The sequence below is a fragment of the Colobus angolensis genome, unplaced genomic scaffold (assembly GCF_000951035.1).
Source record: "Colobus angolensis palliatus isolate OR3802 unplaced genomic scaffold, Cang.pa_1.0 Scaffold125, whole genome shotgun sequence".
NCBI classification, from domain to species: Eukaryota; Metazoa; Chordata; class Mammalia; order Primates; family Cercopithecidae; genus Colobus; species Colobus angolensis.
Window position 1 is genome coordinate 7,903,921 of NW_012113697.1, and position 15,636 is coordinate 7,919,556.

General features: G+C 35.5%; 1 protein-coding gene across 1 annotated transcript in view; it reads left to right on the plus strand.

Annotated features, from left to right (window-relative positions):
- Positions 1-831: 831 nt before the first annotated feature.
- Positions 832-15,636, plus strand: part of DSG1 (desmoglein 1) — a 35,312-nt gene continuing 20,507 nt past the window's right edge. Inside the window, exons 1-6 of the mRNA XM_011933277.1 lie at positions 832-1,091; positions 8,697-8,732; positions 8,990-9,121; positions 10,306-10,461; positions 11,890-12,034; positions 14,299-14,465. Of these exons, the coding sequence (XP_011788667.1) occupies positions 1,044-1,091; positions 8,697-8,732; positions 8,990-9,121; positions 10,306-10,461; positions 11,890-12,034; positions 14,299-14,465 (684 nt within the window). The 5' untranslated portion in view covers positions 832-1,043. The remainder of the gene's footprint in view (positions 1,092-8,696; positions 8,733-8,989; positions 9,122-10,305; positions 10,462-11,889; positions 12,035-14,298; positions 14,466-15,636) is intronic.

Here is a 15,636-nt window from a genome sequence, read left to right on the forward strand (position 1 = left end):
CAGGCAGCCATTTCTTCAGTGTATTCCCTGTGTTCTAATTGGCTCACTGTACAGGTTCTTGGCTCTGTGCTTGGGAATTGTCATTGACTTTTAACCCACCTCACCTGCTGAGCAGCTTTCTGTGTTTCCATTAGTATTTCAGGCACCAAATCTCATTTTTAAAATTATTATCAGGATTTTAATTGGTAGTCCTCACTATTCACCCTTAATTAAGTTTAGTAATATTTAAATTTTTTGTTTTATTGCATTTTAAAAAAAGAATCATAAAGAAAGAAAAATAATTAGGGAAAGAAAATCATTCTTTCAGAGGGAAAATGGAGGATTCCTCAGACTTAAGGCTGGTCAGTTAATGGGAATTGTGACTTATGCAGAGGATCTAATAATTGTAAGCATCACGGTTTTACTTGTTTGAATTAATAACTTTAAAAAAGCCTCACTCACATTAGCAAATTTTCCTTCTCTTAACAGCTGAAAATTACTGAAACTTTCCCAACATCTACTAAAATGGAAAGTTTGTAATTTTCTACTATGACCCGAGGGTTTGGCTATAAACAGCAAATCCAATGAATAATACGAGCATTCAAGTTATACCTGCCTGTTGAATATGGGGAGAAACTAAACTACCTGTAAAGAAAGCATGGGGTGAGAAGCCCCCATCACCTGTATAACCCTCCATATTTCTGTTCACTTTAAGAGCCTGCTACTGAAAACCTTCAGTAAAGGAGTGAATCTTCCTTGCCCCATCGAGAGTTGCTTTTCAGCTGGAAGAAGGGTGTGTCCCCAAGTTTTTACCTGGGAGCAATGATGATCTTGTCAAGCATTTCAGTGAGACCAGCCCAAGTTTTAAGGGTGGGGATCCAGACTGGTTATACGTACCTTCAGTCCTTCTCCCAGAGGAAGGCAGAAACACCTCAAAGCCTGCATGTAAGAACATCTACTGAGAAATTATTTTAATCAGACACCAGCTGAGTGGGAGAAAGAAAAAGAACAGAGAAGAACAAACAAAACTCCCTTGGTCTTGGATGTAAGAGAATCCAGCAGAGATGGACTGGCGTTTCTTCAGAGTAGCTGTAGTGCTGTTCATTTTTCTGGTGAGTGGATTCTGGTAAAAACCCCTCATAATCGTACTCATTGTAAACAAGTGAAAACTTTTTAGAAAATGTTAGTAGGCATTATTTCTAACCTAAACCCATTTAAAATGTATGTTAATGACAAGGTGATTTTATGAGCTAGATTTTTCAATAGCATTTCTCTCTTTAACTGAAGACTCAAGATCATGTTAATGCACCAGTGTCAACTCATTGTATTACATCTCTGACATTGAAGTCATTGCTAAGTCATGCTGGGAAAATATTGAATTTAGGAAATTCCTGTCGCTAGTTAGTAGCACTTTGTGGTTCAAAATCTCTTTTGCAAGAGGGCTTTTAAACTGAATATCACAAGTGTGTCTGGGTTTTTAACCTAATTTTTTTTATTATTATTATCTTTGATAGTGGAATTACTCTAATTTTTAAAACATAAAAATGGCATCCACATAATTTAAAATCATAACAGTTTGTGGCTGGCCTTGCTAGCCAAACAAACTCATCAGTTGCAAAATACAAAGCCCCACACTGTTTATGATTTTATTTAAAACATTTTTAATTTCAAAAAATGACAGTATAGGAGGTTTATAAATGACATATGAAGTGAAGAAGTGGCTACAATTAAAGAGTAAATATAATTATTATTACACTTGATTTTACTACTGGAATGTCAGTGATGACTGTGATACAAAAGTTGTGCACTTGATGGTCAGACGAATGTGATGAAATACTTTATCATTGCCCCCTTACGTGTAATTCGTTTTCTCTTTGTAGAGATAATACTAAGTGCACCACTAATGTATTATATCAATTTCACTTTCAGTGAAAATTTGAAAATTGTAATCTCTCTCACAATAAGGTGAATGTAATTCAAAAAGGCAGGTTCCGAGTAAATTGCCCTCCAGCTTGGCAGGATGTATAATGCTGTGGTTCACATTTGTTTCTACTTGCTTGATTTTTGAACTGGAATGTTGGGTTGGTATAATAAGTTAGATCTTCGATTCAAGGTATGCTGGTTAGTTTGAATTCAGTTTATTAACTAAGGCGGGACATAATCAGTGGATTTAGTTATAAATGAGCATCAGTAAGCTGGTGGCTTTACTTCCAAGCTTTCCTTCAAACATTAGTCCTATCCCATGCTCTTTTCAGTGGATATTTAGGATCAGTTGATTTCATTACTTAGGGTTTGGTAGGGATCACTGAGCATTATACAGCATGTCATTTGAAATGCAAGAGTTTCATATTGTCAGTAATCAAATACTTTGACTTAAAATTTCAAATAAATTTGATCCATTAAGAGCTATTATAGTTTTAGTTGATCAGCTTGTTCAGATAGGTGTACACTAACTTTCATAGAATCTCTAAGATGTACCTTGTTTCTTGATTTATTTATTTCAAATTAATTACAGCTTATCAAATGTCTTTAAACAATCACTTTCTATTTAGTCATTCTCAATAAAATGTATCATCATCAAAATCGTATATCTTTATTGAACTTTCTCCGGCTGTGCCTAGATTGTTTTGTTTGTTGTTTTTGGTTTATGGGATTTTTTTGGGAATAGGGGAAGAGGAGGTTACCTTATTTTATATTGAAATCAATCACAAGTCTCTCACATGCCTTATGAAAATTATTTCTCAAATAACTTACACTATCATGAATTACAATGTTTCATTTTCACGTTGACATCATAGCTTTTTTTTGAAAACATTTCACTTTCTAAGGTTTGGAAGATCAAAATTTATTTTAAGTACTGATTTTGCCACATAGGATAATTTTGGTAATTGTCCTTTGGAGTTTCATAATCTGTATTTTTCTTTAAAATACTTTTTTTCTTCATAAAACGACCACCACTACAGCAAATTCTTTTAGTTATCTTTCTTCTAGTCTCATTATAAATGCATGCTTTTACCAAAAAATAAAAAAAAATCTATGTAAAGTCTTCATATTCATCTCTACTCAAAGTCAGTAAGTGGGAACCTGCATTAGGAAGTGTATTTGTACAGTTGTTAAGGCCTTTAAGATATTTAAATTGGTCATGTCTTTTAAGCAAATCCACCTGAGAACTGGGTAACTACCTGTTTGCAAGCATACTGTGTATTCAGCTCAATGCATCTGAAGTTTGTGAACCTTGTTCAAATGAGTGGGTTGAATCAGGCAGAACAAAGCTGGAGGAGCTGCTCTTACAGCAAACAAAATTGCTCTGTGGCTAGTCTATTGTTCTGACAAGTCTCCTGGACAGACAAGAGGTTACACCTGCTATAACACTGCAAGACAAACACATTTTGTTAATTCTGCATCTATTTTGCTTTCTTCTTTTTGTTTCCATATAATCATTGTATGGAGTAGGGAAAGGAGTTAGAATGTATTTTCTCTCTGCCAGAGAACAATGTTTCCTATGCACCAAATAAAGGAAATCTGTGTGCATGTGTATGACAATGGTAAAAAGTACAGCATGGTCACTGTGGGAAAGCAAAATAGAGCCAGCGGGATCTCTATGGGTTTAATGACTTCTGAAAATTACTTGCAACTTTGCTAGGTCCAATTAGTCCATTTAAGTCACTACAAATACGAAAATGTCTTTTTCTAAAAAGGTAAATTTCTGCAGCTCAAGCTCAAAGAACAGAGAAAATGACTTTTATCTATGACCATGAATGATCTGATTATTTTGGTTCATTATATTAACCATTTTCCCCCTCTTTCTATGGGTTAATATTTCATTTCAAAACAAACAAACAAACAAAACTCCAACCCTCTGACCACCTGATAAACTAACTCCACAGTTTGAACTGAACTGAAATTCTGTAAAATATGAGCAGGAGTTTTTAAGAGTACTTTCGGCACTCAGGCTAAAATGCACAGAAAATAAAACACATTTCATGACATAGTTCCTAAACCTACTTGAAGACATCTTAAGTCCCCATAATTGCATTCATAGATGCCTAAAGGAAAAGAAAGACTAACAAATTAGTACAGACCAAACAGAAGGCCAGCAAAAGAGAGGGCTCTTTGTGCTTTCTTGAGCATATATTATAGCGATATACAGCATAGAGATTCGTGTTTCAGTAAAATATTTTACAGAGAATGGAAGGAATATTTCTGTTCACCTATTCAGTGAAACTTACAAATTGCATTCAAGTATCATCATTAACAGTTATACGGTGTTCATAAAAGCTTTATTATTTCACTGCAGATTTAGGATTAGCATCTTCTGTCACCTTTACAGAAACAGGGAGTACAAATTTATCATTGCTCAATTGGTTTGAGTTGCCGCAAATTAAAAACGTTGTGTCATCCCTGTTTTAGGAAAGAGTAGAACCTAAAGCACTGAAGAATGCTGTCTTAAATCTGAAAGGCTGACCCTAGGAATAAGATTCACTTGTTTAACAAATCTCATCAGTCTAGAAATTATCTTATCTCTACCCAGAGCACTTAATTTCTGGTCACTCTTTCTCTATGACACATTCATCAAAGACATAGCTGCTGAGTATCCCTGTGTCCTAATAGACATTGCCTAACGTATCAGCAGGAAGCCTGCTCTGCCAGGCATCGCAATTAGATTTATAATGTTCCCTCAACTCAGGGAACACCCCTGCCCAGTGCTGGGTCATGCCACCCTTGCTGATTATGCTTGATATGCAAATTCCTTCAATGGACTTAGACAGGTCAAATTTTTTTAAATCCCATTGGCTGCTGATCCATGCTCTTAATTGGTCTATGAGAATAGGGCACAGTTTTCCATACTTGTCTAATGAGAAATCATATCTCTACAAATTAATGGTTGCCTGTTGCTTATAAAACTGCAGGACTGTAAGTTATTTGAAGGCAGGTTCTGTGTCTGATTTGCCTTTGTATCCCTTATAGTGCCCTGCACCAGTGCAAGATTGCTCAAAAGATGTCTAATCACACACAGCAGAGGTACCACAAGGACATTTTTGAATAGTTTATACAGCTCTTCCCCCACACACTCCAAAAAATTGTTACACTATTAAACATAGAAATAATAATACTGGATTTCCCCAACATTTTAATAGTGTAGTATTAAATTCACTTTGCATTTCATCTGAGGCTTACTATAATATTTTTAGGCCTTTAAAAGTACTAATCTAGCATTGGATCCACATAATACACTTTCAGTATGTACTTGTAAAATACACAAACAAAAAGAATAAATTAGAGAATGCAACCCATTGACGTGATGTCAACCCCAGACTGATACCCTTTGTCAGAGCAGCACAAAGGAAATACAAGAGGAGGTTTTTAAATAAAGCAAATTGTGATATTTTAGCTTTGTTTCAAGTGCATCCTTGCAATGTATATAAAAGTTAACAATTACATTAGAATTGAATGCTTAACAAAAACTTAACAATTTTATGTTAGAATTGAATGCTTAGCAAAAAGTGACTGGGAAGACCATCTCACAATTGTCAAATGCAAGAGATTTTTAAAAATAAAAATAGCTTGTTACCCTCAAACCCATTTTTATTATGTGCAAGGAAGCATGAACTTCAGTATTAAAAAGAAAAACATTAAAAATTACTGTAATTGGGGATTTATTAAAATTAGCCTGCAATTTTGTCTCCTGTAGCTTTTAAAAAGTACATAAATGGATTGGTTCCTAAAACAGAAACGAAGGGAAAACTCATTGAGGATGCATTTCAGGTGAATTATTTACTGCTTTCATAGAATTTTAGGACTAGAGGGGACTTTTAGTCTCATATATAGCTGAGGAAACTGAGGCACAGATTGATTTAATGACTTGCGCCAACATCCCTAGCCACCGGGCAAGACAGCTGAGATATACTCAGCCTGACAACCCCTGTGTTCATCTCTAGGTAAATCTCCATCACAACCTGCATAGCTCACACTCCAAACTCGTTTGGGAGTCCAAACTTCTCCTCTAATTGCCAGAAAATAACCTCACTCTTACTCCAGGGACAAGGTCTAGGTCATTTAGGAGAGTGTCCTCCAATTTCCCTTTCCTAATTTATTGATTTTAATCTCCATCCACCTCACCCTACTCCAGGGACAAAGTCTAGGTCATTTTTTTTTTCTTTTTTTGAGACAAAGCCTTGCTCTGTCCCCAGGAGCGCAGTGGTGCAATCTCGGCTCACTACAACCTCCGCCTCCCGGGTTCAACTGATTCTCCTGCCTCAGCCTCCCAAGTAGCTGGGACTACAGGCGTGCACCACCACGCCCAGCTAATTTTTGTATTTTTAGTGGAGACGGGGTTTCATCATGTTGGCCAGGATAGTTTCGATCTCCTGACCTCGTGATCCACCCGCGTCGGCCTCCCAAAGTGCTGGGATTACAGGCGTGAGCCACAGCGCCTGGCCCTCTCCTTCCTTTTTTTAAATTCATTTGTTGTCCTTGTTCCTAGTTCAATAAATGTAGAAATTCTTCTAGTTTTATCCTCAATTGCAGGCTGCTTCTTGACTATATCCTCTACTTCAGGAATTTCAAATTCTCACATGATTTCAACTATCCTGCCTGAGCAGATGTACCTCAAATCTATATATCCAGCTTGAACTTTTGCTCGACTTTTGATCCATGTTTCCAGTTGCTGATCATCTTCACCCAGGCATTATCTGGCATCTCAAACTCAGTGTGTTCTAATCTGCTAAATTCTATTGCTGTCTTGTTCCCAGTCCCACAGTTTAAAACTGCCATTCCCTGAGCTTCCTCCCTCGCTTGAACACCCCCATCCCATTTGTTCTCAATCCCTGCCAATGCTATGCTGCAGTATCCCATGATCTTTCCCCGTCCATTCCCTCTGCCTCTGCTCCAGCGTACCTCCTTCTCACCTCCAGCCTGCTTTGATACAGAGACCCTCAAGGGGTCTGTAATCACCGCCTCTTCCCACTAGTCCTACCGACTGTTGTCAGAGTAAGCTTTAAAACCACAATTTTATCATGCCCTTCCCACATCTAAGTACTTCAATATTTTCCTACTGCACACAGGCATTTAATATTAGAGCTGCAAAGTTACCTGTATAAAATTTAGTCTACTTTTGTCATTACAAGTGAGGAAACTAAAGTTCAGAGAATTGAGGAAATATATTGAAGACTTTCCAACTCTATCAAGACTCAGATTTCACTATTTAGCCTTTGAAAGTCCAAGAGTGACTTTGTATCAGAGTTTATTCTAGACTCTGAGCAATAGAAAATAAGCTTACACTAACCCACCACATTTTTAAGCAGACATGGCAGTTTTTAGATTACAGATCCAATTGAGAGTCTGACTGTATGGCGAAACCTACTTGGTCTTCTGCCCAAGTTGTCTCTCCTGGGAAAAAAGAATGACCCAGCTTCATAAAGCTGGAAATATTTCTTAGTCATCTGCATAGTTTTCCAAAACAAACAGCAAGCACTGATGCTCCAATGCAGTAAGGGAAGTGCAATAACAGATAACAGATGCATGCACAATTCTGCAGCTATGAAGAAATGACTTTCAAACAGACAAATAAGGTATGCCCATCTCCCATCCCACACTCACAAACAAGAGAGAGGGAAGAGTGTTCATAAATTCACAGGTAGCAAGGAGCATGCATTTACATGAACATCATTTCATCATTTCAGTTCTGCATCCAAGATGGGTTCTACAGATAATATTTCAGTTATATGTTTTAAAATTTGGGTGATTTACTTTTCTTTTTTTCTTCGTGCTGTATTACTATCATTGTATGTAAATATTACCAATCACAAGGATAATAGATTAGTTTAAAATCAGAATTTTTTGAGTTCTTAACGTTGCAATATAAATTCTTTGTAGCATGTTTTACTTAGTAGCAATTTGCTTGAGGGAATAGGCTATCTCATATTTTATTGTAAAACCCACAGCTCAAGTGCAAATTTATGCTAAATTGTATTGAATTATATTTAGCCATAGGTTAATATCCAAGACTCAAATTTCCTCATCTGTAAAATTGAGATAGTATTAGTCATGACTACATGTATTTGTTGTGATGATTAAGTGTATAGATTTACATAAATACATAATCTAATACCTAGTTATTTAATAAATTATAAGAGTAATAATAATCATAATTATTAATATTAAATACACAATGGATATGTAATTCTCATAATAAAAACATTATCTTTTTACACTTCTCATATTGATCATAAATATTTATTTTCTGAATTATCTATCGTGACTTTTTTAAAAGTAGATACTCAGAGACATTGTTTATATTTTCCTTTATGATACAATTAAAATTATAAAAAGAACTTTTTTATATTTTTTAATTACTACTCTTAGTATTTTTAAATGCAAACTATAACTTTCTTATATCAGTGATACAAATAAAATTTTTCATACTTTGCAATTCCAAATAAATTCAATTAAAAGTTGAAAATTTCTTATTTAGGGAGAAATACAAGTATAAAATAATAGTAATAAAGAGAAGAGTAAATTGAAAGGTAAAAACAAAACTTCTTAGCATCATCATCAGACCCAAGACATAAACCAAATCCACCTGCTATTTGGCTGATAAAATCATTTTAATGACTCACAAGCCAATGGTTTCATGTCATTTTTAAAGTAACTGGATGATATAAATTTTAAAGCATTTAATTAAAAAATAACTAGTGTGATTATCTTATTTTTTACAGGTGGTGGTAGAAGTTAACAGTGAATTCCGAATCCAGGTAATATACAACAAATCCATTTTTCCAAATTTTTAAACAAGAAAATAATTTGAGAATAACAATATATTTTCTGAAGAAAATGTATTCTTATAAGTAAAGTTAATATAATGCTAAAATTAATGGATTACCAAAATTACCAATTTTCCCAATTAAATATCCTCTGTTTCTGAGATTATATCCTCTTCCAAAAATCTCAGTGGAATTTGAATTATGAATTCAAATTAATATATACCATTTCTTTATTGCTGTCATTTAAGGTAAGAGATTATAACACTAAAAATGGCACCATCAAATGGCATTCAATCCGAAGGCAGAAACGTGAGTGGATCAAGTTCGCAGCGGCATGTCGTGAAGGTGAAGACAACTCAAAAAGGAATCCAATCGCCAAAGTAAGTATCAACTCCAAAGTATAACGTTGAAAATCAGAATGGATAAAGTTTCAAAAGCAACTGTCTGTTAAATATTTTGTGAACATGTCTCACTGAGAAACTACAATACAGAACAGAACTATAGTCATCTATATGATGAAAACTGAAACTCATAAGGACAAATTAAGCAGGTGCTCAGAGAAACAGGTAAACGTTGACTCATCTCTTTGGTGAAATGCATACACATGATCATGTGTTATCCCAAACTCTAGATGAAAAAAGATCATTATTTCAATAAATAATTTGGCTTTCAACACATTCAAAGTAAAATTTTCAATGTGTGCTCTTTTTGCCTCACAATGTATTAGAATTGAATTCCTACTTTTTTGTTTGTTTATTAACATTCACAAGGTGCCCTCTCTCATACCCCTTTTCTACTCATTTTTATGTATCTTCCTTTCTACATATACACACATACTCAGGAACACCCCCACAAATTCATGAACATACAGGTACACACATCCACAGATACACACACAAATATACACATACATCCACACAGATGCTCACGAAGACTCCCCACTAAGATTTGTTTACAGTCAAACTATATTTTATTTCAAAGAAAGAGTTCTGGTTTCTATAACCATTTATTTGTGCGGTCTCCTTCCTTTTCTGCTAATACTTCCTTCCCATTTTCAGAATTCAGAGCTTCCACTCAAACCCAGTTAACACTTGTCACCTAAATAAATCTACTTTCTTTGAAAACTTTACATTGAAAAAAAATTGAAGATTGAAGTTGCATGATGACAACATTGGTAAACTCCTTAAGAGGGCAAGCAGTTTCCTTCTGTAGCTCCAGTGCAAGCACAGACCCTGCAAATAGTACAACATAAAATTTTAACTGTTGAATGAATGAAGGTATGCATGATGATTGCATAGACTTAGATATAGATAGTGGGGTGATATTCTGCTTTTTTTCTTGTTTGATAGAAGTAGAAACTGAATTTCTTTAATTGCATTGCCAGTTACCATTGAAAATATTAGAGCTGTAATTGTTACTCTTATCTAGGAAAATAATTCTCCATTGTCAACATTTCCTGAATAACAAGGTCATCACATGCAACAACTCTCAAGAAAGCTGTCATATATCAAATACAGAACTCTATTTGCTTCCTGTAATATTTTTACTTGTGTTCCTTCTGCAGATTCACTCAGATTGTGCTGCAAACCAGCAAGTTACATACCGCATCTCTGGAGTAGGAATTGATCAGCCACCATATGGGATCTTTGTCATCAATCAGAAAACTGGCGAAATTAATATAACATCCATAGTTGATCGAGAGGTCACTCCTTTCTTCATTGTAAGTGGACTTCATGTCAATATACATGTTCATGCTGAAATTCTTCTCAGAAACTCTTAATCTCAGATCATACCTAATTTGATTTCAAGAGTCTCAATATTTGGCATTTTTGGTTGTTTCTTAATTAACAAGCATCCCATGACTGAAAAGAAATGCAAAGATTAAGGGAGAAGGAAATGTTTCACTTAAGTGTTAGCAAAAATGCTAACCTCTATACTGTCTTCATTGGCAAACTAGAGTATTTGTTTGGAAGGACAAATATCTAACTTTTTAATTTTTCGTTTTTTTAAAATTCAGTGAAGAATGTTAGCTTCTTTTAAGTCTAATGTCAGATAATGATTCTAGAGCTACTGCAGGACTGTTTTCTGAGCAAGTATACTTTACTATAAATTTGTATTCCTCAAGCTCACCTGAGCTCGGAATGCACCTTGAAAATTCATCCTTTCTTAAGTGAATCTCATTCCATTCTTTATAGGAGCTGTCACACAGTTTAAGTATCCTATCTCTTCAAATCCTCTACCTCATTTCCACTTTAAGCAGTTGACACTGTGACCAACTTCACGAAAAAGGCTGAGGCCATCCATCACAAACTCCCACAATTATTTCTCTCTCGCCCAGCTCAGAAATGTTCTTCATTAAATCCAAAAGCAGGATCAATTGTTTGCTTTTTCCCACAGCATATTCCAAGACATTTCCATCGTCCTATAATTACCAGTTACTTGGAGAATCATTCCATCACCTCTGTTTTACTGTCTCCCTTCTGCTGCCTCCTTGGCTACTCCCATTCCCCTCTATCATCATGGCCAACACTTCTTAATATTAAAAATAGGAATAAAGAAACCCTATTTTGCTCCTGTTACCTCTTCTATTAAAACCCCATCAATCCATATCTCAAAATACCTTCAAATAATAATCGATATTTGCAGTTTTCACTCACACTGCCTGCCTGTATTCCTCACACAACTTTAATTCTTTAGCCTTCAATTCCAAATCTTTATTTCTCCCTTCTGTACCACAGTGATCCCCCACACACTTTAAAAAGGCATGCTACCCTGTCAGCTTTTCTTGGAGCACAATGCATTTTTTAAATCTTTGTTATTTTTTTAGAGACAGGGTCTCATTATATTGCCCAGGCTAGTATCACAATGCATTTATATATGAAATATGCCATTTTGTAAAATAGTACACATTACACTTAGGGACGCTTCAGATACAAATAATAATAATAATACAACCCCCCATGTAGCTACTACCTAGCTTAAGAATGCCACATTTGCTTTCCTTTAGTGACTGTAAGTAGGGCTTGTGCCTATGTTCTAGTTAGACATAATAATTCTTTTAATTCCCCATAGTGCTAGTATAATGCTCAAAGTAAGAACTTAATAAATCTGTGTTTCACAATATAATTATGTATCTTTTCTCTCCCAGATCTACTGCCGAGCTCTGAACTCAATGGGCCAAGATTTAGAGAGGCCGCTAGAGCTCAGAGTCAGGGTTTTGGATATAAACGACAACCCCCCAGTGTTTTCAATGGCTACATTTGTAGGACAAATAGAAGAAAATTCTAATGCAAGTAAGTAATGTAGTGGCTTCCAAATCACTCCTAACAGCCAGACACCTAACTGGAGACCAAATTATGTCAAATACACATCATGAACGTAACAGATAAACCATAGAAAATATGCAGAATAGCAAGTCTTTCCTTTCAACTATGGAAGCAGCTCCAAACTGAGAGACGCAAAGTGTGATTCCAAAGCAATGAGGAGGATTTTCTCATATAACTCTCAGGCCAGCCCTGTAGAAGAGTCCTAACAAGAAATTTTAAAGGCATTTTGCACAGTGGTGGCAGGGTCATCGGGATGTGAATTCAGCCTCCCAGTCTAACTGTGTGAATGGGCAATCCCACCCTTTTCTGCTCCTACTGCGTTCCCCCCTTCCCCCTACCTTTTTAAAGTTAGCTACTTTAAAATCACTTATAGAAGTCACTTCCACACAAAACTTCATTTTGTGGTTTAACCTGTAAGTGATAAAATTTCTTGTGAATTCCAAAAATCCCTACACTTTACTTTTATTCATTAAAATACTGTACCTATACTTTCAACTTTTAAAAATGTTATTATAAAAATGCTCATTAAATTTATATAATCTGGAAAGGAAAGGGGAACAAAAATCTGTTGTCTGCATTTCCTCGAACCATTCTTCAGAGGTATGCACTGTGTACATGTGTTCTATTTAGGTAAACATAAATCACATGCTTTTTAACATAAATGGTATCATCTGTTACATACTAATCCACATGAATTTTTTTTTTTTTTTTTTTTTTTGAGACGGAGTCTCGCTCTGTCGCCCAGGCTAGAGTGCAGTGGCGCAATCTCCGCTCACTGCAAGCTCCACTGCCTCCCCAGGTTCACGCCATTCTCCTGCCTGAGCCTCCCTAGAAGCTGGGACTACAGGCGCCCGCCACCACGCCGAGCTGATTTTTTTGTATTTTCAGTAGAGACGGGGTTTCACTGTGTTCGCCAGGATGGTCTCGATCTCTGACCTCGTGATCCGCCCGCCTCGGCCTCCCAAAGTGCTGGGATTACAGGCATGAGCCACTGTGCCCGGCCCACATGAATTTTTATATAAATATATTTTGAACATATTTCCATATCAGGACACCTAGATTGTTTCACTGCTTTCAATAGTTGCATGGAATTTAATTATATAAATTATATAAGTATATATAAATGTTAATTATCTAGTGAAAACATTTTAAAGGTTATGCTACAATGAATACAGGTGGGGGATGACAGATGTCTTGGAGTATTTGTAGGAAAATTGTATTTGAAATGGAGTTGGAGAGTAGAGAACAATTCCAAAGTTATGAATGAGCACTGGCAGTTTTTCACATTATCCAATAACCCAATAATCTTCATCAAAACTACTTATAAAATTAATGAAAAAGATAAGAGACAGGACAATGTATGTAGTTAAACAAGCATTTCTTTACATCTACGAATTACCTTACACTTGATGAAGGATCACCCAAAACAAAACAGTAATAATGTATATTTATCAAATGTGCATTATTCATTAGGAACTTTATATAGTTTTCTCTTATTAATGATTTAATTCTCACACGAATTCAATGAGGATGGCAGTAATATCATCCCCATTTATAGATATAGAAATTGAGGCCAAGATCATATAGCTAGAAAGTGTTGAGAAAGTTGGGAAAATGTTGGTCTGGTCTTATTATCATTTTGTTTTGCCACAGCATCCTTTAAAAAAGAAGAAAAAAGGCCGGGCGCGGTGGCTCAAGCCTGTAATCCCAGCACTTTGGGAGGCCGAGACGGGCGGATCACGAGGTCAGGAGATCGAGACCACCTGGCTAACACGGTGAAACCCCGTTTCTACTAAAAAAAAAAATACAAAAAAACTAGCCGGGCGAGGTGGCGGGTGCCTGTAGTCCCAAGCTACTCGGGAGGCTGAGGCAGGAGAATGGCGTGAACCCTGGAGGCGGAGCTTGCAGTGAGCTGAGATCCGGCCACTGCACTCCAGCCTGGTTGACAGAGCAAGACTCCGTCTCAAAAAAAAAAAAAAAAAGAAGAAAAAATACTAGAAGAAGAAATAGCCAGAATAATACATTTCCTTTGTTTCCCAGTTATCATCAATGTCTAGATTCCCAGTAAAATTTGATCTTTTTATTCATGTGTTGAAGGAGTAGAAAGGTAAGGCAATGAAGTCCACATCGTATGGATCAACTAACTCTAACACTTTTTTGGAAAGGTGATATACTATACTGTAACAAAAATGTAAGTCGCCCATTTGCAATCAATCTTCCTTGATTTCTAGATACACTGGTGATGATACTCAATGCTACTGATGCAGATGAACCAAACAATTTGAATTCAAAAATAGCCTTCAAGATTATAAGACAAGAACCTTCAGATTCACCAATGTTTATTATCAACAGAAATACTGGAGAAATTCGAACAATGAATAATTTTCTAGACAGAGAGGTAATTCTTTTTCTTTGTGGATTTTTAGTCTCAAAGGAACTGATTCTAAAAGCAAGGATACTGAAGAGACAAAAAGATGAAGAAAATGATGTTTTAAATTTTTACCTGTATAAGTTTTTCACATAATTCTTTCATGTAAGAAATATTTTTTAAATGAAAAAGGGAGGATTTTAAAATTACTTTTTGTACTCTTTTCACGTAGTTAATTCAAATTTGCTTCAATTTAAGAAAGCTATATTGTGAAAGTACATGAAAATATGCCTAAGGTACAATCAAAAACTCTATTTCTCTAAAAAGTGTGTTCTATAATAAAATGAATTTAGGAAACACTTGCTATATGTCCACATTTTGGTGAGTTACAATGCATGTGAGTATGCTGGAGGCTCCAAGAATATTTACATGCTAAGTTCTCTTTCTTTAACCTAGCAGATCTAGGCTCCATTGACAACAGAACCCTTTTTTTCCTATGTAACATCTATTGATAGCCCACCCATTCATTTACTTTGGGAAATGAACCACAGGATAATAATGATGGATAGGAATTAAATGACAGTCTGACCAATCTTTCTATTTACAAATAAGAAAATAACTAGTGATTGTTAACAGTAAAATCAGCATTGTGAGGTTTCTAGCATGCTATGTGATTTCATGATTTAGTTTTAAAATATGTGCTTTTTCATTATTTTAAAAAATATTGTCTTTTAACAGAATGTTGCTGACCTAAATGTACATTAGGGGCATAAGTGAGGAAGCTTTATTTTCTGATGGTATTCAATTGATTTTGTTTTAATTATTAAAAAGGACAATCTTCTTGCTGATGACTTTTAGGTTTAGGATAAATCACATTATTTAATACTCTTTAACTATGTACATGTTATAAGCTTCTAAGTTACCTAAGTCTCCCTTCATGCATGTTTGAAAATAAACATTAGAAGAAATTAAATGTTTACTTTTTTCTCTCTCAAACTTTCTTAAACGCCCAGTGGGGTTTCGTTCATGTCAAAAGAACTTTCATGGTAAAGCACTGTAAGAAAGGGCTGTCAGAAAGAAAGGGACTCTGCAGCCATTGGGAAGCCACCAGAGCAGATATTCTCAACCTGGGGTCAATGGAGAGACCTCAAGATGTCTCCATAAAACCCCCTCAATCATATCCATCATTTCGAATGAGTGC